This window comes from Dreissena polymorpha, chromosome 2 (genome assembly GCF_020536995.1).
Source record: "Dreissena polymorpha isolate Duluth1 chromosome 2, UMN_Dpol_1.0, whole genome shotgun sequence".
Taxonomy (NCBI): domain Eukaryota; kingdom Metazoa; phylum Mollusca; class Bivalvia; order Myida; family Dreissenidae; genus Dreissena; species Dreissena polymorpha.
In genome coordinates, this window is record NC_068356.1 from 41,325,216 (window position 1) to 41,350,960 (window position 25,745).

General features: G+C 38.6%; 1 protein-coding gene across 1 annotated transcript; it reads right to left on the bottom strand.

The window, feature by feature from the left end:
- Positions 1 to 2,021: 2,021 nt before the first annotated feature.
- LOC127866759 (sodium-coupled monocarboxylate transporter 1-like) lies at positions 2,022 to 25,104 on the bottom strand. Its single transcript, XM_052407547.1, has 16 exons — positions 24,733 to 25,104; positions 20,839 to 20,904; positions 19,394 to 19,445; positions 17,795 to 17,862; positions 17,326 to 17,480; positions 16,722 to 16,862; positions 15,925 to 16,060; positions 15,579 to 15,667; positions 14,849 to 14,964; positions 13,707 to 13,777; positions 10,001 to 10,087; positions 9,472 to 9,683; positions 9,112 to 9,209; positions 8,636 to 8,754; positions 7,022 to 7,894; positions 2,022 to 2,161 (listed from the first exon to the last, which is right to left on the bottom strand). The coding sequence occupies exons 1-15, from the start codon at positions 25,102 to 25,104 to the stop codon at positions 7,667 to 7,669; spliced, it is 2,010 nt and encodes a 669-aa protein (XP_052263507.1). The 3' UTR covers positions 2,022 to 2,161; positions 7,022 to 7,666.
- Positions 25,105 to 25,745: the final 641 nt, after the last annotated feature.

Genomic DNA, 25,745 nt, shown 5'->3' on the forward strand with positions numbered 1-25,745 from the left:
ACAGGAAGGTGCAACATCTCTCACGCCCTCTAGCATCGCCTTTAGCAGTATTCAATTCTCAACAGGAAAGTGCTGGAGTCATTGATCCCGAGGGACAAGAAAAACAATTGATTAATGTTCGAAATAAATAATTTGATTAATGACAATTCTATTATTTGAGCCAGGTCACAGGAAAAGCGCAGTCAAATCAGTATCCAATTAAATTATTTGTTATTGTCAGAAAAACGCTTTTAAGCAAACAGCTTTCAAGCGACTGCAGGCTGATCTAGATCCAAACTGGCCACAATCGCCTTAATGTCTCTTTTACTGTGATACAGTTCATTTAACTTTAAAATGATAAAAAGTACTAACACTAAGAAAGAGTACAAACCAGTAAAGAGTTTGAAATCAATGTTGAATTTCAGGACAGCTTGGTGATCTGCAAATCCCCGATGAAATGTTGATATCGGGTATCATAGTCATTCAATAAGTCGCAAAATGCTCGAATACAATTTATAAAGCACAATGTGACTTATATTGATAACTAAAAATACCAGTATGCCAGTTTTGCCGTGTCAAGCTGTTACGATCCTAGTCAATATAAATTGCCCCCTTAGAGTCTTTTGAGGATTTTTGCTTTGGCAGACTCTTCAGATTTATTCTGAACGCGAAATATTTCAGCTATAACGATCCAGGAAGTCCTTCATTCACATTGAGTATATATCCTTCGAATTCCAACTATTGTTGTCATAAGCGGAGATTTAGTGAATAAATAATTCATATATCCTAAATGACAGCTTCTAAATAGCGAAACAAGCCAATTTATGCAGTAAGAAATTTTGAATCGAGACTCTCATGGGGGCGGCCATTGTTGAATGTTGAAACACGAACGACAACTCTGCTAGGAGAATGTTATCAATGACGAGCAATATCCTACGCACATTACATATTCACCTGGCAAATTTCATCCTTTGATACAAGTTGGATGCTCCTCAGCACTAGAGGTAACTCGACTCCCTACAATATTCAGGCAACTTACCGGCATTTACGTACTCCAAGTAAATAGATTCCGCTTCAACCAGTATGCCATAAGCGCAGTGTGCCCGAACTGTAAAGTGGAAGATGAAACATTCGAACACTTCCTGTTACACTGCTCTGCACTGGAACAGGTAAGAGCCCCAGTTATGTGCGAAATTTGGAATATACTGGAATCTATGGATCTCACCAAACAAGTTACCTCCCCTGCTCTACTAGCCCAAACCCTCATTGACTGGTCAATCATAGTCCCAAACCTTCCTTCATATAGAGACAAAACGTGCATGTTAGAATTTCATATACGAAGACTATTCTTCCACTTACATACTACAAGATATAGGCTTTATAAAGAACTGTCTGGAAACTGAGGACTTCTTGGTTGCATGGCATGCGGTCTAGATACTTGTTCAGTGTTTGTAATGACTGATGTGTGTATATACGAACCCTGTGATGTACGTGTGACAAAAAATAACATGTGGTCCAGATATGTCCCCAACGTCTGTAATAACCCGTGTGTATATATGTGTACTGTACGATATACCTGTGAAAACTGTGCAATGACTGTGATGTGTAAATATATGTACCTTGGGATATACTTGTGAAAACCATGTATATAGGAACTAGTGTGGTGAAGGTGTGATATTTATACATTGGACTTGTACTCCCAGCAACCACTGGGTTTCGCCATCTTTGGCGGTGAAGACTACACAGATACAGATACAGTGGCGAATGCAAAAGGGAAGTAACTGAAAAATCGAGTTATCTCAATCGGACTGGCTCGGTCTTTTACATAGGTCGCCATTGTGAAATTTTTTTGGATGGTTATCATACCTTGGACGATGCTGTTCCAGCATCGTCAAAAATTGCAAAGCAAGTAATAACTTTCACTTACATGGGACATTTTACAAAATGTTTTCAGAGCCTTTGAAATGGCGCTGTGTTCAACACATACATTCTTATTGCACGAGAACTAATTAAAGCACATGACTAGCCATTTTCATTGTAATGCATAGTGGTGTTTTATGCCCGCTACATTGACATAAAACGCAATGACAAAACATAAATTTATTAAACAAATAAGTAATGTGTACGTATCAATAATTTCATATTCATTCTGATTATAATCAAGAAACATGATAATTATAACCTGCGCAAACTGGTTATTGCATTCAATAAACTCTGATCCAGATTTGTTTGTTTCGTATTGCCCGGCATTACCATTGTGGCACCATAATATGATTATGGACAAACATGGGCTCCAACTTTCCAAGCAACGAAACTTGGTGGAGACGGCTTTTTTATTCAGTGAAACCTCTGCAGGGTGCCATCTCTAAAAGCCTGAGATTTGTGTTATATTTTACAGGGGGATAAATACTTCACAATAGTCAATATCTTTTATGACGAAAGTGAGTATGCGACATCAAAAAATATTTATTTTAGAACCAGTTCTTGTAAACCGTCCAATTATATGGTAAGTGAAGTTTAATTGTTGAAACAGATTTCTACGTCATTTTATGTAAGGTTTGTATTTATTTGGGCACGTGGCCTGAACAAAAGCTGGACTCCGGAGCAAACAAAATGAAAGAAAAAACGCGTGATTCGTGAATTATCTTTATTATAAAATTCATAGTGCTGAATGCTTTATTAGACGAGATGACTTACAAATAATTATGGCAAACATACCATTATGAATGATTTTTACTGCTCAATTCATGTACACTTTACGTAGTATTTAGTTTAAATGCCCTTGAATTAATGTGCGCCGTGCTCAAATGTTCTCTTTATAGTTTTCGCTCACAAATAATGCAGACCGAATTTTGCAAATCAGTAGGCCTTAGCTACGCTAGGAACTGTAACCCGTGACTGCCTGTGTGGATAACTCCAGTAAAATTTAGCAGACGACAGAATGCTAAAAGCGTCTACTCTAACCACCGCATCTGCCTGTTCTCACTGGTACAGTACATAGTGTGTATTTAACAGCTTGTAAGACAACGTTGGCCAGTCTAGTGTTTATCCTTGAAATCTGTACATATTGGCTGCTTTCAGGGAAAACGGGGCTTAATGCATGTCAAATAAGATTAGCCTGTGCACACTGATTAGCTGTATCAATGATGTGAAAAAAACACACATTGCGACATGTGTTTTAAGACACACTCTTTATAAATTTGAATGGGTTGTGGTCATTTCAAACTTGCGATATAAAAAGCTATAACATAATTTTGAAAACTGAGTTGCGTCTAAGATTATACAACAGCGAACAAATCCAGTGCCTTCAGCGCTTTGATTAATACCTGTTTACTGATGGCATCACGCCATGCGGCCAGTGCTTAAAAAAATGTAAGTCATACTTGTAAGAAGTAAGAAATAATCCATTGGACAAACCATTATAAATGTAGATTATACGAGAATGGTCCACTTAATCTGAAGGTTCTTATCGCACTACACTTGGCGCTGCCTCCATGGAAAGCAACGTATTAACCATACGCACATGGGTGTATTTAGTCGCAATTGTACAGAACACGTATTTGCATGCAAATGTATGTTAATGCGTATGCACCACAACCATTGAATGATGTAAATGAATGATAAAATCTGCCAAAGTTCTTCGCCTTTTGACCACGTTGAAAAAGTCTGTTGAGGCGTGTTCATTCTAATAGGATTTAACGTTAAATCGTAATGCTCTCTGCGTTGACATACATATTTTCAAACAGACTGCATGTTTACTCAAGCCATGGTCCACTTATCGGCTTTGTGCGTATGGTTAATACGTTGTTTGCGACGTTGGATCAAACACAACTATAAACATTAAACGCATCAAGCGTAGTCAATTAAAACTACGGTTAATTTATTGTCTAGAGGACAATATGGTTTGTGTGATTCTTAAGCCATTTGTAACATTTCAATTAGTTCAATGTTTATTGCCCTGCCTATATGTATTGGTTTGTAACTGGTTGGTGTGTGCGTAACTACCTCTAAGAACTCAGCTTTAAACTTGAATGCGGCTATACTCACTTTTGTGTTTCGACCCATGTTTAAAAAGAAACATAGTCGCTTGCTACATGTAAGTGTTTGAAGCTGCAAAACCTATACCAAGGTTTTGTAGTTAAACGACTTGTATTTAACAATCGACAAAAGTCATATCAGCGTCTCACCACTTAAAGTACTGTACCAGGTAGATTCAGCAGTTGCTCGCGCATGTGTAGATTTTCTGTCACGTTTTATATATGTGTTTATACGAGCAGCTCATCTCCCCGCTGGAAAAAACTCGGACAATGTGAGACGCGTGCGGCACGTTAATGTCACACACGAACGAACCTCGGTAAATACTAGTACCAATCAACAACCTCGTGGATTAACGGCACTTCAAACCTGACAACTGCATTATATATTGACCAAAATATTGGTGTATTACACTTTTAAATTTTAATGCACAGCACATACGCTTGAAATGTTGCGAGCTTTCTCTATCATGGTCGATTTCTCTCATCATGTCCTTAGATCTTAAATAACTCGAATAAGAAGCTTCGCTCATTCAATTTGATAATTGTAGTTTTTCTGAAAGTCAGAAAATGAGAACTATTCGTGAATCGAAATGAGCGTATCAGAGTCGAAACTTTCGTGGTTGGGCAGTTTTTTCAATCAGTAGAAAAGAATGAATGTAACATAATGAACACAATGCCGTCAATGGTGTAATCTAATATTTTACACATTTTCGTGCAGCATGTATGATTCCAGTAAAACAAGCAATTTTGAAATGAATTGACCCATTTATGCCTAGCGTCTAGAAAAAAGGACTTTGCAAACAGCGTAGACCCAGATGAGACGCCGCATGATGCGGCGTCTCATCACTCATCAGTTAATTTAAATGCAAACGATTAAAGATGACGACGGCTATGACTTTGAAATATGTTCTAGTATGCCTTTGTGATGACAAATATGTTATTCTATGCAGTTAGCCGGAAGATCGCAATGTCTATTTATGTATTTACTGTTTACCCTTTGAGTATCAAATGTAAGTAAACATTCATATATTCACCAACGGGCTGTTGAAGCTTTTTTTGTTTCAAGATTGTTTATTTTTGCAATTCATATAATGTATATATTGATATAAATCTTTGCAATTTACGGAGTATGATTGTGTGAATATTGCCGAATTGGTTCAGATATTGTTGTTGTTGAAATTAATGGCTGCTTTCATGTGCGCTTCGTTGAACTAAAAATTCTTATATTGACAACAAGTTGTATATCTAGTATTTTAACTCTACCCCATTAAATATAAAGAGAGACCATTTAGTATAGTATTTCAGTACATTCTGATCCCTTAAAAGACTTCCTCCGGAATATGTAGCTTTTTGAAAAAGTCACTAATCTGTTTCTTTGAATATTGAAGCAGTGGAATTCCTGAAGTTCAATTTAAGTGAGGGTAAACAGATTGCATACTGAATGTGACCATGGACACAAAGTTGGCGTCCAAAAGAAGGGTGGTTTTTAACGTATCACCTTGTTTAGGATCAATTTTATAAGTTTTGTACGCGACTTTAACCACTAAGCCCAGCCTCACCAAAAGGCCATGCACCCCAAACCACGTTAAACCCATTCATGCCTATGGGTCATCTCATCTGGGTCTACGCTGTTTGCTTAAAGGAATTGTAGTAAGTAATATTCTAATTATATAAATAAATATACTATACATCCCTAATTTAGGAAATAAATTGATCCAATTTAGAAGGATGGGAGAGTCCACTTGGCATAAATGGGTGAATATACACAGCAACTGCCGCGACCCAAACTGCACACACTCTTCATACGACTGTACTAGCATAAACATTCACCCATTCCCCACTAAATAACTAATACCACGTGGACAAGCTCGCGCTCGTGGCACAATTACGAGACTCGTTTATTAAATAAACATACCTTACTAGAATTACTGATCTTAGATAGTCGCGGTAGATTATCAAAATGTGTTAAGTATTCTATCCGTGTGTGCGGTTATCATTCATTAACGAGAGCGCCGATGGCGCTGAAAGCATAGTTGCAAGATACAGGGAAGTTGCTGCTGAAGTAAATGTTTAGGTCAAAATATACTAAATAGTTTCCTTATATATTTCGATGTAAAAGCGACAACTTTGAGCGAAAATAAATACAACATTTTGCACATAGAGACCCCCATAACCATACCTTTTCTTGACGGGCATTCTTAGCTGAATCGATTTAAGCAATAAAAAAGATTTGTCATGTTCAAACCAAAAACAAATTCGACTCAAATCAAAATCGACTGTTTTTGCGCCTTTTTCGGCCGTTTTCTAGTGGATTGTAACCTTTTGCAGTGCCATTTTTTACTTTAATCTCCAACTTTATCCTATTTCAGGGATTAAGTAGTGAACACCTATGCTTACCCTATCAATATCTCCAAACGATAAAACCAGAACAAAGTGTATAACATGCCTTCGAGGAAAATATGATTTGTTTAGAAATCAGTAATTCGAAGTTGATCAATTTTATCAATTAGAATAGAATACCTAAGGTTATAATTAGTGTGTTAAATTTTCATGCAGTATTGATATCAATATGACGGTTTTCAAAATCTACGTTTTCTGCACGGAAAGTTCTATACTGTATTTATTCCAGTATCATTGAACTTAACTGCATACCAAAATTGTAACTTGCATATATAAATTGTGATGGGCATATCACCATTTCATCATAAGAACATCAAGATAACTCTGAGAAACATGTATCTGCTATCATACCGGGTTACCCTTCTTAAAAATTGCAAAGCAGGTAATAACATTCACATACATGGAACATTTTACAAAATGTTTTCAGAGCCTTTGAAATGGCGCTGTGTTCAGCACATACATTCTAATTACACGAGGACTAATTAAAGCACATGACTAGCCATGTTCTTTTGTAATGCATAGTGGTGTTTTATGCCCGCTACATTGACATAAAACGCAATGACAAAATATAAATTTATTAAACAAATAAGTAATGTGTACGTAACCTGCACAAACTGGTTATTGCATTCAATAAACTCTGATCTAGATTTGTTTGTTTCGTATTGCCCGGCATTACCAATGTGGCACCATAATATGATTATGGACAAACATGGGCTCCAACTTTCCAAGCAACGAAACTTGGTGGAGACGCATTTTTGACTGAGTGAAACCTGTGCAGGGTGCCATCTCTAAAAGCCCCAGTCCAACGAAAACAACTCATTGTATTTTAAAAGAGCATCGTATCTAATGTAAGTTAATGACTTTTTAAAATGAAAATGTATGTTTGAATGAATAACACTTAATGATATGTTTCCAGTGCGTGTGAATACAAAACATAGAATATTGGTAGACGCTTCTTAAACATGGATTATAAATAATTTGATTTACTCCAGATGCATAACATGCTTACCATACGATAAACAGTAACAAATGGCCAAAATGTTATTACCGGGGTAATTAAATAATTTTAGCGATGGGATAGGTTACATTGTCAAACGTATTATTACACATAATGACATATGTAAAAATGTAACAAAATCATATGTGGACTGAGACAGTATGTTTTATATCTCTTAATGTCTGGATAAACGAAAAAGGCTCCTCGAATAGTTGTACTTTATGAAAATGGGTAAGCGTAACTATAAGAGGATTTATAGACGTGTCTGATATCGTGTCGAACCATTGCCGATCTCGTAACCTTGCGGTTCGTACCCATTGTTCTCGACCCCTTCGGATTTCTCCCCTGGCGTGCCGTTGACTGAATTGACGCTGTCGGATTTCTCGGAGTCTTTTGACGCCCGCTTCCCTATATCATCGTTTAAATGAAGACTGGCGAGCCGCTCGCGTCGCTTCTCCGACGTGACCTCTTCTGGTACCTCCTAGTTAATTGACCAAATGTGACAAAATGTGTGTGGGTTCAGTTTTTCGTTCAACAGAAATTAATTACTGTGTAATTGCATATATTAAATGTTGTTATAATTACTTAACCTGAAATATTTTGCTAAATGCAAGAGATACATCTTTTCATTAAAAAAAGTCTGTCATACGCCATATGCAACACATTTTAATTATTTTCACAACTCAATACATATCTGCGAATTGGTTTGGAATCTTACATAGATGTTCACGTGCACAAACAAAGATTATCTGAGCCTCGTCCTAGGAAAATTGGGTTTATTATTTGTGCATTAACCCATTTATGCCTAGCGTCTAGAAAAAAGGCCTTGGCAAACAGCGTAGTCCCAGATGAGAGGCCGCATGATCATCAGGGTCTGCGCTGTTTGCTTAAATGAATTTCTGTAAGAAATATTCTAAATGAAGAAATGAATATACTAGACATCCCTAATTTTGGAAATAAATTGATCCACTTTGGAAGGATGGGAGAGTCCACTAGGCATTAATGGGTAAATGTTTGTGCATTATGTGTCGTCCTAATTATGGACGGTGCTTACCGCCGCGACTGGATTTTTGCTAACAAGAGACTTCCTATAAACGAAAAATTCGATAAAAGCGGACAGTTTAGACCCTGATTAGTCTGTGCGGACTGCAAAGGCTAATCTTGGACGACACATTAAGCACTCGCATTAACCAAAATTTTCCCAGATTGCGTGTAATCTCACCTCTCCGTGTCTGACCCCGAATCTCAGCGGTCTTCGCAGCGTCTCTGGCAGGTAGGGACAGAAAATGTCAAAAAACGGACAAACCAGCTTGGGGTCCAGCTCTTTCGGATCCTGAATACCTGTGGGACAAGAATCAGACCAGTAAGGAGCACGCAAAAATTGCATGTAAAACTGTTAAAAAATATAACGCCATTTATCAATGAGTCGCGCTATGAGAAAACGGGGCTTAATGCATGTGCGTAAAAGTGTTGCCAAAGATTAGACTGTGCAGCCCGTAAGGCTAATCAGCGATCACACTTTCAGCTTTTATAGAATTTTTCGTTAAAAGCAGCTCTCTTCTAAAAACAAAAATCAAGTAAAGGAAAGTTTCGCCCCAGATTAGCCTGTGCGGGGATGACACTTTACGCACATGCATTAAGCCCAGTTTTCAAAGAACGAGGCTCATTTACTCAAAAACGTTCGAAATGAGGACTCACCGGTGATAATGCTGACGAGAAGGCCGATAACGACGCAAGCGAGCACGGCAATTGCACTGTACCACATGTAGGACACCGTGTAAAGGCGGCTGATACCACTGCGAATTAAAATATAGTCATAATACATTGTCAATACATTTGCAAATTGTTTCATACTTAATTTACGGAATACTTTGCAAAATTCAAATAGTCAAACGAACTTTCCGACAACACAAGACTAATTGTGATTACTTGTAATATTTTTGTTTTTGATCGAGAGTTCAAATTCAAAATTGACCCTTGTTCTTGACATCATGACCTTAATATGCAAGTTGAAGCTTACGGTTTTCAGCGACCTCACCTGTACACAAACTGACTTACTCGTATTTATCGTATTCCGAAGTAACGGGATGCGCAAAATCCGGCGTGGTGGTCGGTAGCAGAGGGGATGGGGTCGGTTTGTTAATAGCGGTCCAGTTGCAGCCGACAGACTCTACCGGGGGCGTGATCACAACGCTGGTTCCGGTGATAGCTTGGCCCAGTCCAATCCAGAGCAGAAAAGATAGACTGCTTGCCAGACCTATAAAACCACCCTGAAAACGAGGACATTATCGGCATGTGTATATTTAAAAAGTCATGCATGTACATTGTATGCACTTAACCACTATTTTCTGATATGTATATACTAAACAAAAATACTACAAATCATAAAAAAAACTTATTTACTGGTATATTAATGTAATATGTATAATAATCTACATATGCAATTTGCAGACAATGTGTTTCTTATTTGAATTATAAACTATAAAAAAAGATGTAGATATTCGTAGAAATCGGTATTTATTCCAATTTCATATTGCGTTTTACATGTGCGGTAAAAAGGAAACGGTATACAAATACAATCGCCTACCCATTTGTTAGCCCAGGGAAACAACATTCCAAGGCAAAATATCCCCAGCAACGGTCCTCCCAGAACTCCGAACAACACATAGGCCAACTGAAACGGGTTAACAGTCTCCATTTCGGACGCTACTGCCATATACATAATTTCTAATCTGTGGAGAAAAAAACTAAATGCATGTTCGTTAAGTGTCGTTCCTGATTAACCTGTGCATTTCGCATAGGCTTATCAGAGATGACACATTCCGCTTAATGGAATTGTTTCGTTGAAAGGAAGTCTAGCCTAAATGAAACTCCACTCCAGACGGAAACTGTCGTCCCTGTTTAGCCTGTGCGGACTGCACATGCTAGTCTGGGACGATTAATCTGTGACAACAAGTTTTTAAATGTTCCATGACAAAACCTTTGTCGGCGAAATCAATGGTGGCGTCCAACTTAAACACATTTTTGTTGTAATGGCAACGTAAAAAGAAGATTCATGACACAGTTTGTTTTAACGTTTATTTTGGAGTACTATATAAGATAATTAAATAAAAATCGAAAATGTAGTTTTTCCGTCAATATTATTTTTATTCTAAGTGTTGGAACACTTACGAATAATTATGTATCCTTAATCCGGAAATAACTATAACAACTTAATATAATTGACTTAAAGTTTCTGAAAAAAAAAGAAGCAAAACAAATCGGACCAATTTTTAAGAAGATACGAAAGACTGCGGCAAGAGCATTGAAACACTTACACAATATATACGGAACAACAGATTTTGTAACGGAGCTCCTCGAAGTTCTTCTAGTGGGGTCATATGGTGAAATGATTGTTCACTTTTTGATAAAAGCAACAAACTTGGCACATTTGTAGAACAAGTATTTTATTCAATTTTAGCTATGGACCCATCTCCAATTTTCAAGATGGCCGCCATTTTCAAGATGGCCGCCAAGATGGCCGCCAAAATTTAGGAAATTACATGTTACTGCAATATTTGATTAAAATATTCTGTTTTTGGCATTGAAATTGGCTGTTTTATGTTATTAATTAATTAAAATATGTTTCCTCATGAAACAAAAATGAATTAAATATTGCATATAAGTCAAAATGGCTTCCAAAATGGCCACCTAAAGTACAAAAAATAGGATTTTCCTACTCCAATCTATAATTTCAATATTCATTGAACGTATGTTATATAAGCAAGTGTTTTTCTTTTTTTGTATTTACAGATACCTTCATTTGTACATATGTAATATTCTCAACATATTGTGTCAGTCCTTACATAAAGACAAAACTGCATTTATTGAGTTCACACTTCCAGACCTTCAAGCTGCCTTTATATAAATCCCCGGCCACATCCTCCACTACACAGGCAAAGGGCTGTGCACAACAAGTCAGCTTTTATAAACTTGCGAATCCCACGGCAACCAATCTGGGGACTGCAGCCACACTTCAGTAACTCCTGGCACGACTCTGATGCTTGCAGTAGTGCTGTCCAGAGCGGTACCCAAGTGTTGTCCTGGTCTCTTACCCAACCCAAATGACTTGGACAAGGGAGTTCTGGTGAGGGCAATAGTGCCTGTCCCCAGCAGTATCCAGCCTGGTATGCAGTACGCTTAGTGTGTTGCAGTAGGTTGCTTGTGTTGGTGGAATTCCATCTATTGATCTACCTTTGCGTGTGAAGATGTCCTTTCGGGCATCATTGATACATTCAGCATTTGAACGATCATACATTAGTATTATAAAACGTTCCAACGTCGGCATGATAGTTGCAATGGATTCGTCTGTTGGAGTTTGACCGAGAATCTTGAATGCGGCTCCATATGCCTTCAACGTTCCCCATGCTGTTTGTTTTACCTTTACCACTGAATGCTGAGGTCTGGTCACATCCAGTAAATGCATGGACTGCCAATAGACCGCTCGTGATATCCTGACCAAGAACATTACACAGTTTATGTACAGGTATATATCTAAACTGTTTTCCTGTGCCAAATGCTATCCAAAGTTCTTCTACATTTATATGTTGACAAGCTGCTGTAGCTATGACAACTACATCTGTATCAACTGTTCGTATTCGGATTTTCTTATTGTTCTGGTTGGCAGCATGATTCGCATGGAGTAAGAGTATTGAATCTGCTTCTTCGTGTGTACATGGGGAAAGGCTACTGCTTTCTTCGATCGGTATATTACTCAGAACGTTTTTACCTTTGGTGGTGATGGTCCGAGAGCCCACTGTTGTTTATTGCAAGTTTTGAGGCCAAGAATTGTTTTTGTACATTTGAAAACGGTATTTTATATTCTTCAAGAAAACCCATTTCTTATGTGTCACAGCCGTGCATATCTATGATGATTTGGGTAAAATCACTCAAAATCGAAAGTTTTCCTGCTGATTTCTGGAATTATTAAATAAATAGACATTTTAAGTCATGGGAATATACCCAGGGTTTCATGATCCTAGGCGTAAGCGTTCTTGAGTTATCATCCGGAAACCATCTGGTGGACGGACGGAGACCCCACCACAACAGTACATAATATAATCTGCAAATGTAGTCCTAAACTGCATCCAAGAACGAGTCACTGTGAACTTGACCTTTGACCTAGTGATCTCAAAATCTATAGGAGTCATCTACCAGTCATGATCAATGTACGTATGAAGTTTCATGATCCTAGGCATAAGCGTTCTTGAGTTATCATCCGGAAAGCTTCTGGTGGACAGACGGAGACCCCACCACAACAGTACATAATATAATCTGCAAATGTGGTCCTAAACTGCATCAAAGAACGAGTCACTGTGACCTCGATCTTTGACCTAGTGACCTAAAAATCAATGGGGGGTCATCTGCCAGTCATGATCAATGTACCCATGAAGTTTCATGATCGTAGGCCTAAGCGTTCTTGAGTTATCATCCGGAAACCATCTGGTGGACGGACCGACGGACCGACCGACGGACGGACCGACCGACGGACGGACCGACCGACATGTACAAAACAATATACCACCTCTTCTTCGAAGGGGGGCATAAAAAGAAAAACACTTGCTCATATAACATACGTTCAATGAAAAATTGAAATTATAGATTGGAGTAGGAAAAACCCTATTTTTTGTACTTTAGGCGGCCATTTTGGAAGCCATTTTGACTTATATGCAATATTCAATTATTATTTTTCATGTAGAAACATATTAAAATTAATTGATATCATAAAACAGCTAATTTCAATGCCAAAAACAGAATATTTTTATCAAATATGGCAGTAACATGTAATTTCCTAAATTTTGGCGGCCATCTTGGTGGCCATCTTGAAAATGGCGGCCATTTTGAAAATTGGAAATGGGTCCATAGCTAAAATTGAATAAAATATTTTTATCTACAAATGTGCCAAGTTTGTTGCTTTTATCAGAAAGTGAACAATTCCACTGAATACAAGCACCATATGATCCCGCTATTCGTATTTTACGAATTTATGAGGCTCGCTCTGGGAAAACTGGACTTACTGCATGTGCGAAAAGTTATGTTCCAATTTGGTATGTACAGTCCGCACAGGCTTATCAGGGAAGACATTTTCCGCAAACACTGGATTTTTGTTTAGAAGAGACCTTCGTTATGCAATAATAGCGGAAAGTGTCGTCCCTGACTGTCATGTGCGGACTGCACAGGCAAATCTTGGACGACACTTACGCACATGCCTTAAACCATGTTTTCCCAAAACGCAGCTCATACTATCGCCCTACCGTGAGTATCATCGTTCCTAGCAACGATACTAGGAAGGCAAACGCCAGACACAGCAGCCCAAACGCAATCACTGAAATAAATGGGATCACCAATTGAAAGAGACAGATCGACAATGTGGGCTGAACGAAAATGTAGAAAAACAGAATTTGAAAAATAAATCAAAACTGCATAATGTTGTAATAAGTTTGTAGTGTAATGCAACATCTGTGTTTTTACAACCGAATGTGGTCATTCGATAAGGTTTTAGACTGTACCTCGATAAATCATAACCACGCAACAGAAACAATAACACATAATTAAAATGATTCAACCTTCTTGTTTTGCTAATTCCTATATCAAATTTATAAAATAGATGTTGATTTATAAAAATTATAAAATGGAACAATTGACGGTTTATGTGCACCTCATAAAACAGGGGGGGGGGGGGGGGTAAGTGAGGTTATTTGTAACTTACTTCCAAGATAGCGTCGCTTTTCTGTTTTTCGTGAAGGAGTAGTGGCTTTTTTTCACCCGGAAAGCCACTTTGTATTTATATTTATTTTAAATGAATACGCCCTTTCGGCTCTACGGTCTTTGTGCTTCCCTCGGTTTTTTGTTTCAAGATCGTGTACATCGGGATAAAAAAAAGCAAAACCCTCCATAGATCTGTTGTCTACTTACGTGACGTTTGAGAAATTTGATGTACAAATATCTTTTTTTTTCTTATAATACACAGAATTGACGCACGTTTACAGTAAAATATAACTAATATCACGATTATTTCATTTTCCCGATGCAGTTTACCGGTAATCTATATTTGCATTAAAAAATGGTTTAACCCCCCTTTTTGGAACTGAATTCTTTTTAAGCACATTTTGGGACCGGACTTCTTAACGACAAATCTTACACAAGACACACTTCCTGGGGAATATGTGTGACAATGTTTTTTCTTCAAATTCTATTTTAACTGATGACGTAACAGGGTTGACAAGCGCGTACTTACGAACTGACGCACTTAACACATCAAATACACCACAGTGAAAGCTACAGGGAGCTTACCAAAGCGGTTTCCATAAAAATGTATCATATTGTCCATTATTATCCCCCCGAAAAAAGTACACAAAGATACATACTCGGTGAATGTTTCGACTAATCCACTTACCGAAGACCTTGGAGAAGAAAGTGGCCCGCTCCGTCGTGATGGCCTTGCAGCACATGGGGCGCACGAAGTCCTCGAGCATCACCGCGGCAACGGCGTTCAGACCGGACGAGATTGTGCTGCAAACCACAGGTGTACAAGGAAAATAATCCGTGTGTTTTTAATGTACCATTTGAGCCTTTTTCTAGGAAAAATGGGCTTAATGCATGTGCGGAAAGTGACACGTTTCGCCTTAACTTAATTTTCGTTTTGAACAGACTTCCTTAAAACAAACAAAATCCATTATAGCGGTAAGTGTCGTACCCGATTAGCCCATGCGGACAGCAAAGTCGCATCTTGGACGACACTTTACTCCCATACATTAAGCCCCTGCCACATTGTCCCAAATTGCGAAATAGTGAAATTTGCGTAGGTGAATGTTATTTAAGAATCAAACGAACGGCGTTTTTTTTAAAGTTTTATGAATACTTCGTAGTGAACGCATCGGTTGGTGAATCAAAAACACTTCTCTTTTAAATTGGATTGGTTTTAAGATGTAGCAATACTTACATATGAACTTATTTTGTGTTTCGGCATGATGTTTGAATTCATTTATATAGCAACACGCCACCTTAACATCAACAAAAACACCTAATAAACTAGAAATCCTTCTAGATCTGGATGTATTTTACTAATTATTGATACTTATGATGCCTTTATCCGAGAGGGGGGGGGGGGCTTGATTTGGCCATACCTGAGACTTCCGCTGAATATACAGGACAGCATAAGTCCCGGCAGTCCGTGGTACTGGTTCAGGATATCCATCATGTACAAGGGAACCAGCTGCAATATAGCAATCAAAGCACTAGATAAACATACAACACTTGTACAATGAAAGTACACCGGTGTTGACCTGTCCTTTAAATGTTACTGCTGCACGTGTACCTTTGATGGAATTTGGCTTTTGAAAAGATTAATTTCGATGGTAAATAAAAGTATACATGTATAGCAATTGGGGAACACCATAGGAAATGGAAATCAAAATACCGGTAAATGTTGGTAACGTTAGTTTTCGTATGAATATATATGACAATACATACTTGGTCAGATTTTGATATGATACCAAATTCAACGGGGTCACATCTGGCATTTGCATAGAAGGAGAACATGACCAGACCGGCAAGAACGCTGACAGTGATAATAGACGCCATACCGGGAACATTGAGCCAGATCGACCTGAAAATGTCATCATTTGAGTCGCGTTCTCGGAAATAGTCGGCTTAATGCACGTGCGTAAAGTGTCTTTGTAGTCAGCACCGGCTAATCAGGGATAACACTTTCCGACTTGACTGGATTTTCTCTAAAAAGAGACTTCCGTTAAATGTGAAATACCATTTACGCGGAAAGTATCGTCCTTGATAAGCCTTTGCGGACTGCACAGGCTAATCTTTGACGATACTTTTTCGCATATATTCATTGACTATTTTTCACAGAACGTCGATCATTTAAAAACGGTGTTTGCAAAATTTAAAATCGGATTTTAAATACAGCAATAAACGGTAATTATGGTGAATAAATGTATCTTATGTTTATATGTACGTATACGAGCCATTTAGTTGTCATCCAGGCTACTGTGTTGAAACCCGCACCGCAAAATAAATTGTCGTGTAGGCATAGGTTTGTTCTTTCGTACATGTATTTTTAATGACATAGAGATCGAACAGATTTAAATACTATTATACTTGCACTTATTGCTGGCATGAATAAAATGCACCTGTCTATTTGGTATGCTAGCCTAATAACCGAAAGTTTCATTGGATGATTTATTTCGTTTCGGGAGGATGTGTCTGTCGTTCGGTCCGAACCGGCCTGTTAGCCAGTGACCTTGGTAACCTACCACTTTGCTCCTGTAAGTGATCTCACGGAGATGGCCCGCTGGACCTGGGCCTGGTTGGTCCCGAACACGCAACACCAGAACACAGAACCACCAAACAGCACAGTCCACACAGAGTGCCGCATCCTGGGGTCAGGATCGAACCTGTTATGATACTACAGTAAGTACCGTGTATGCGGGAAATCCGAGTGTATAGTTCAATTGTATCAAGCACATGGTGATCATCTTTTATATGACCAAATATCTATCAATTAACATTTATAGATCTTAAATCTGGTAATCGACACCAGAAAAAAATGTTAGTGCCGACTAACAATTAGGATACTGCATAAAGGAGCGGACGGCCCGCTCCGGTCGCAATTGTGAGCTATAAAATAAAAAACCCACCTTAGGTTGTGAAGCCGTGTGGCGGTAATGCATATCTTTCCTTTTATTCATACATTTAAAAAGCGACCAATAGATCAAATGCGACGTAATTGTGTTCGATAGTCGAGAATCGACACCTTTTAGACAGCATGTTTCAATACGTTTTACCATAGAGTACAAGAGTTATGAGAGTAGTTATTTCATACTATCGTAGTCCTCAGCATTCCCAAAAAGAACTTACTCTAGAAGCACGATGCGACCATGGCTGTCTGCGATTCTCCAGACCTCCCCCATTCCGCCGAGTAGGTTGGCGCCGACGGCGATAAGGGCGATCAGCCCGGCGTACACGATCACCATCTGCACCGTGTCCGCCCACAGTACCGCCTTCATGCCGCCCTGCAGACAGACAGGAGAACGGACATGACGATAATTCTCACTGCGCGCTCATAACAATTCACAACGGATAAACGTCCTCATGATCAATAACTTTTATTTATGTAACGTGAAAATATTGTTTATGACAATTACGATATTTTAGCACTTAAAACTTGTTCATATGCGAAATTGTGAGTGAATCAAAGTGTCTATCTTTTACCGTTGTTGGAACTTAAAAACTTAATACCGGCAAAACAACTTAATAAATATGTATAGGCGAATGTACTAAAGCCACCTTAAATAACAATATAGCATTGTACATGCAATACACTTACTACAGCAGTATAGAAGGTGCAGACCACACCGACCGCCACCACGGACCCCCATAAATGCAAACCAGTTACTGAAACAGACTATACATAGTTACAAAACATACTTCATAGCCTCAACGGAGCGTAAAGTTTGTTGTGTTATTATAATTATGCCGATTTATTTCTGAACGTTAATTTCAAATTATAAGTGACAATGATTTGTTACAAGCTTATTCTTTAAAAAAAAATGTTGTTGAACGACAGTCAACATATAGCACACTATCTATGATTACATAACACACATACAGTCGTTCGTATCGTCTGGGAAAGAATGAAAGAATTGCATTGAATTTCTCCTCGTATGAAATATAGTGTTGGTGAATAGATGTGTGCTTGTAATATCACTGGATTTTTGAGGTAGACTGTTGAAGCAAGTAAACAGGATTAAGTATGAGGCATGAGAAGATTTTTTAAGATATGCCGCGTTGAAGATGGTTGGTAAAACATAATCATTTATATCAATGAGATCAACGATCGCGCATGATTCTTATCTGCGCCGTCCGTAGCTGAATCACACTTACATCATTTACGAAACGTTTCGCCCGTTTGGGTGACCTTTTCCTCATTATAAGTTACTATTCCTGATGCATCTATAGATAAAACACAGAGGAACTTTGTGAAAATGAATAACAAACATAAAAGTTAAACGGCCAAACGAGAATGATCCATACATATTTCAAATATTTATTCAAGCGTTCTGACCTGTTTTACTACTTTTTCCGTACACGGCTATTTGGCTCGAATATTTATAATATCGTGAGTCACCGATGATGCTTAAGTTTATGGACATGGTTTTATTTCATCAATCGAAAATTGATTCCTTTCATGTTGCAAAAAAACACATTAAAAAACTATTATTTACCTGCCATGTTTGCATGATAATTATTGAATTATTGCATACACCGAATATCTTCTTTAAAGAAATTTTTGGTACTGACAAAACTTTCATTTGTAAATTCTACATTTTAGTAATAACACGTACATTGATTGTATCATTTTTGTTGCATTCGAACGTCAAACACTCAAGCCGGTGTCACAATTATGTACATAGTCAATCCGTAGTAGTTCGTATGAATACGTCGTTCTTCCGACGCGCTTCCCTAAGCTAATCTCGCATTCGCTCGTATATGTTCGGATATCGTGGCGGGAAATTCACATGGAATAAATTGTGGCACACACATATAAAAACGAGCTTTTGCTAAAAGAAACACTGATTTTTGATGTGCTAACATTATTTTACGAAATATTTTGCGCAAGATTCATTGTTTTGAGTATTAATGTGAGATGCATTGTCCATAATGCATTTGAAGAGAGGTCACGATTGTACTGCTGGAACAACTGTTTATTATAGGTAAAACTCAAAACTTAAGCACATTAAATGGATAATTATGAAATCCGTAAAAAATAATGTTTTGCAAAAAAAGGATAGGGAACAATACTATATTTTAGCGCACAAATACTTGCCATTATTGCAATCAATGCATGAGCCATTACTCCATATGTTACTGTGCAAGATTGATAATTGTTGATGAAAGACGCCAAATATCACGTGACTTACGTTACCTGCGTTCAGGGCTAGTGACGGCGCATAAAGGACAATGGCCATGTACAACAGCTGAAAAACACATGCAATTGTTAATGTTTTAATTGAGCCTCGCTCTGGAAAAATGCTTTATTCGTATGCGTGAAGTTTCGTCCAAGATTAGCCTGTGCAGTTCGCAAAGGCTGGCCAGCGGCGACACTTTCCGCGTGGATTGTGTTTTTCGTTTTAAGGAAGTCCTTTCTTAGCAAAAATCCTGTGTAGATGGAAAGTGTCGTTCATGAGCATGTTAGAATATGCGGACTGCACAGCCTAATCAGGGACGAGACTTAACGCATTTACATTAAGGTCCGTTCTCCATGAGCCCGACTCATTTTATTAATTTAGAATACGTGGATCGCCTTTTAAAGCAGGACACGAATCCTGGTGGTAATAATTTGTGTCGTTTATGATTTTTCCAATACATTTTTCTAGTTATTATACTTATACTTTTAGTTACTGTGCTTTAAACTGTCAAGTTAAGAACCCGAGAGTCTACTTCAAAACATATGAAAGTATTTGAACATTTTCCTTTAAAAGACATTACCATAATGGAAAAACCGATTTGCAACGGTGACATCAAGTGTACAGCATTTGCATTTTAACGTTTTAAATGAAGTAATAAAATTTTCAAAATTAAAAACCAAATCCGTATGTCGTCTTTAGATAGCATTGTTCATACGATCTCGACATGGTTTGAGACAACCGTTGACAACCTTCAACTAAAGTTGTTGTATTTTTTTTCAGACAAACTCAAATTTCACTTTGAATGTCCTCGGTGTTTAAATAATCCCTTCGAATGTGAAAATTTATTACTAACAGTTTGATGAAGATGCAGGATAAAAACTTTGTATCAATACAGCAAAAAGTGAAGTGTTCATGTCAATGATAATGTTATGTAAAAAAAAACAACGGAAAATCACATATCCCAACTAAAATTGGTATACATGTTTCATGAGATGCACATGAACCGCGCTCTGTGAAAACCGAGCTTGTGCGTTAAGTACCGGTATCGTCACAGAGCAGCCTGCGAGATGTCAGGCTATTCAGGGAAGACGCTGCGCTTTTAAGGATTTTATCGTTAAAATCTTGTCAAAACGAAAATCTAGCCTAGGCCGAAACTGTCGTCTCTGGTTAGCCTGTGCGGACAGCATTAACCCATGTATGCATAGCCTCTGGGAAAAAATGCCTTGGCAAACAGCGTAGACCCAGATGAGACGCCGCATGATGCGGCGTTTCATCTGGGTCTGCGCTGTTTGCTTAAAGGAATTTTTGTAATAAATATTCAAAATATAGAAATAAATATACTAGACATCCCTAATTTTGGAAATAAATTGATCCAATTTAGAAGGATGGAAGAGTTCACTAGGCATAACTGGGTCAAGCCCTTGTTTACCAAGAGCGCGGCTCACATCAGTGGATTACTCACCATCCAGAGTAGGTAGATGATACTGGCGAGCACCCGGGTAGGCCGCCCGAACCGCATGTCTATGTACTGGACAAACAGAGAATGGACGCTAGTATGTTTAACAAGCTTAAGGAGCATATCAATTGTATTCGTGCCACATATAAATAGGTACAAATTCACACAGGATGATGTTTAATGAATAAGTACCGCGCTCTGCGAAAACTGGGCTTAATGCATGTGCTTTAACCCTTTGCATGCTGGGAAATTTGTCGTCTGCAAAAATGTCGTCTGCTGAATTTCTAAAATTAGCATTTTCTTCGATTTTTTTCAAAGAATATTATCAGAATAGCAAACAGTTTGGATCCTGATGAGACGCCACGTTCTGTGGCGTCTCATCTGGATCCAAACTGTTTGCAAAGGCCTTCAAAATTTGGTTCCCGCACTGAAAAAGTTAATGTCGTCCCAGATAAGAATGTGCAGGCCGTACTGGTTGATCTAAGACAACACTTTCCGCTTTTATGGAAATCATAAGAAGACTCATCTTGAGGAAAAGCAAGTCTACGCGGAAGTGTTGTCCCTGTTTAGCCTGTGCGGACTGCACAGGCTGTTCTGGGACGACATTTTACGCACACGCATTATTCCCGAGTTTTCCAGAGTGCGGCTATTATGTATGTTTTCATATGACTTGTTCCATAAGTAGAATATTTATAAAATCCCATTGTGAAGTGATTCAATAGTGAGCTCGGTCAATGACTTTGTATTAAGAATGCTCTTGTCGATCAAATGTCGAAACTAAGCAACATGTCACATTATTATCAAGTGTACCGTCGTCATTATATCTTGTAATGAATTAAATTGAATGTTTTTACGTGAATAGTGTTACATTGGTTATTTAGACAGTTCGCAACGGTAAAAAAGATTGAGGGAATGCATTCATATTCCGTTTTGCGATAACTACTTTTTTACGTTTCCGGTTAAGAGCAAGTAAATCGACACATTAATATTCCCGCTCGTGGAATAATTGTGTTGCATGATTTCTTTATAAAAGACATAGCATTATTTTTGTCTTCTCGATTGCCGCTACACATTTGGAGACAAGGATGAACCGGGTGGTCTTCTGTAGAGCCTCCACATGCCCATACATATTAGCAAGCACGCTCACTGGTTTGGCAACATACCCATACAGATTATCAAGCACGCTCACAGGTTTGGCAACATGCCCATACATATTATCAAGCACGCTCACTGGTTTTGCCACATTCCCATACAGATTATCAAGCACGCTCACTCGATTGGCCACATGCTCATACAGATTATCAAGCACGCTCACTGGTTTGGTCACATGCTCATACATATTATCAAACACGCTCACTGGTTGTGCCACATGCCCATACTGATTATCAAGCACGCTCACTCGTTTGGCCACATGCCCATACTGATTATCAAGCACGCTCACTCGTTTGGCAACATGCTTATACAGATGTTCAAGCACGCTCACTGGATTGGTCACATTCCCATACAGATTATCAAGCACGCTCACGCGTTTGGCCACATGCCCATACAGATTAGCAAACACGCTCACTGGTTTGGCCACATGCCCATACAGATTAGCAAACACGCTCACTGGTTTGGCCACATGCCCATACAGATTAGCAAACACGCTCACTCGTTTGGCCACATGCCCATACAGATTAGCAAACACGCTCACTGGTTTGGCCACATGCCCATACAGATTAGCAAACACGCTCCCTCGTTTGGCCACATGCCCATACAGATTAGCAAACACGCTCACTGGTTTGGCCACATGCCCATACAGATTAGCAAGCACGCTCACTCGTTTGGCCACATGCCCATACAGATTATCAAACACGCTCACTGGTTTGGCCACATGTCCATACATATTATTAAGCACGCTTACTGGTTTGGGCCACATGTCCACACAGATTATCAAGCACGCTCACTGGTTTGGCCAATATGACCATACAGATTATCAAAGACGCTCACTTGTTTGTCCATATGCTCATACATATTATCTAGCACGCTCACTGGTTTGACCACATGCCGATACATATTATCTAGCACGCCCACTGGTTTGGACACACGCCCATACAGATTATTAAGCACGCTCACTGGCTTTGCCAATATGACCATACAGATTACCAAGCAGGCACACTGGTTTGGCCACATGCTCATACAGATTATCAAACACGCTCACTGTTTTTGGCTAAATGTCGATACATGTACATATTACCAAGCACACTCACTGGTTTGACCATATGCCCATACATATTATCAAGCACGCTCATTGGTTTGGCCATATGCCCATACAAATTATCAAGCACGCTCACTGGTTTGGCCATATGCCCATACAGATTATAAAAGAACGCTAACTGGTTTGGCCAAATGTCCATACAGAATATCAAGCACGCTCACTGGTTTGGTAAAATGCCCATACAGATTATCAAGCACGCTCACTTGTTTGCCATATATTTTCCATCAACGATTGGTCCCGGCATTCCTGGAGGATGTGTTCAGACGTTTGGTCGGCTTTTGAACAGGGGCACTTTGGAGACGGTACAGGGTGGAATCTCTTGTAAATGTGGTGGGTAAGTTTATGTTGCCCTGTTCGCAATCGGAATATGATTACCTGTTCTTGTTTGGACAAGCGATGGTTTCTTTTATGTGGCAGTAGTTCTAAACATACACTTGACGATAGTGTTCACTTCATCTCGACTGACGCAGGTTTCATTTTTATGGAAGCGTACATGGTACACCCTGATGATGTGATGATGTCAACATTCTATGACGGCATGATAGAAAAAAGGTGTCATGGCGTAAAAAAATAACTCATCGTGTCGACAAAAACTATGATGGCAAGTCATTTTCACAAGAGCATGCCGCCAAAATTTATGTTGATTTGTCGACTTAGATCATGTCGACCAAATATGTTTTCTGGAAAAGCCGGCAACATTTACGTCGAGACTTAACTTAATGTCGTTATGGCGAGTAAAAATAAGAGGGAAAAACTTACAAAACTATGACGACATACCATGTTATTTTACAGTAAGTCGATATAAACTAATCTGGCATGACCATATTATTGGGGTGTACCATATTCTATGACGACATGATATGAAAAAGGTGTCATGGAGTAAAAAATAACTCATCGTGTCGACTAAAACTATGATGGCCAGTCATTTTCACAAGAGCATGACGCAAAAAAAAAGTGTTAATTTGTCGACTTAGATCATGTCGACAAAATATTTTTTCAGGAAAGCCGAAAACAATTACGTCGAGACTTTAATTTAATGTCGTTATGGCGAGTAAAATTAAGTGGGAAAAGGTTACAAAACTATGATGACATACCATGTTATTTCACAGTAAGTCGATATAAATTAATCCGGCATGACCATATTATTAGGGTGTACCATATAAGCTTCCGTACATTTTAGGGTTTTTTTTCCGCTCACAGCTTGACATTTTGTCTGTCTCATTATTTTCGTGTCTTCCACAGTAAGATGCGTTGTCAATTTAGTTTTATAATTATCTGTTCACAACTTCATTACAGCTTGCTACATGTTTTTCTCAAATCTAATTAAGTCGGTATAAGAATGTGTAAAGATAACCGTCGTAATGACATCTACTGAGACCCCCTTCGGTAAGCGTTCAATCCTCAACCAAACACGAGCTTTCAAGGGATTTGCATTAAGTGAATTAAACTAGATGCCAAGCAATCAGCAGTATGTCAATGTACTCGAATATCAACTTTTAAAACAAACACCCCGAAAATGATATACAAGTTTTTATATGACGGTGTCAACAGTACACAATTTGCCCAGGAAATTAAGTCATATTACACGTATACATGTGTTTGCTTCATATGAAATGTTATATTAATTTTAAGGTGGAAAATACCTGAAACACGCTGGTAATGCCAAGTTTGTAGAAAATCGGAATGAAGATTTGGCCCGCCCCTAGCGCCGTGATCACCATGGCCACGGAAATCCACCAGTACATCGTGCTGTTCACGTATACTTCCGCTGGCGTTCCGAGAATCGTGATCGCGGAAATGAAACTGGAGAGGAGCGACATGGCGACCGGAAATGGATGCATGGAGCGGCCGGCGAGCAGGTAGTCGTCTGTCGTTTGTTTGTTCCGGTCTTTTATCGCATAGAAGATTCCGATAAACGCAGAGATGGCCAGTGTGCACGCGAACACCGCGTAATCTGCGGCATGGAATCTCGGCACCGACCCCGTGTCATAACTGTACTTGCCGGATTCTAGCATAGCCGTAATGTACCGTTTCTTCTGTCCAAAGTGAACAGTTAAATTCACCGTCGTAAACAAGGTAATATTTTTATGTAAATATAACAATAACAGACCCTTTATCTCCGTTTTCAATGAGTTTGCTCCGATTAGTTTTCTTTAATAGTGCTCCCTTCTTTGTTGAATGCAATAAGCGTCACCGTCGTCAAAATATACTTCAGCGATAAACACCACGGCCTTCAATTTTACACGGCTCACCTAACATGACATTGATGCATCTGGCTAGTCATCCTAGATGCGCGAAACTTCACTGAAATCAAACATCAATTATCTGTACTTATGCATTCTCACGAGCGTGAAAAGCGAATTGACCACTGAAACAACTTCAAAATAAAACAGTTCACACAATAATTTATTGAATCCAATGCAGCAGCCGATTGTGTTTTTCTTTATAATTCTATTCTATAAAACCGAAAAATCGTACAACATATATGAAATATGATCTACATAAAATATAAATAATAAACATGTGACTGTCAACGCATTTATTTTTGGAGAACAGCACAGCCCACAAGTCATCTTTAACAAAAAAGATTAATTCAGCCGACTAAAGTGCACATCTTCGTACATTAATTGACATGGTTTGAATAAATACCACACTT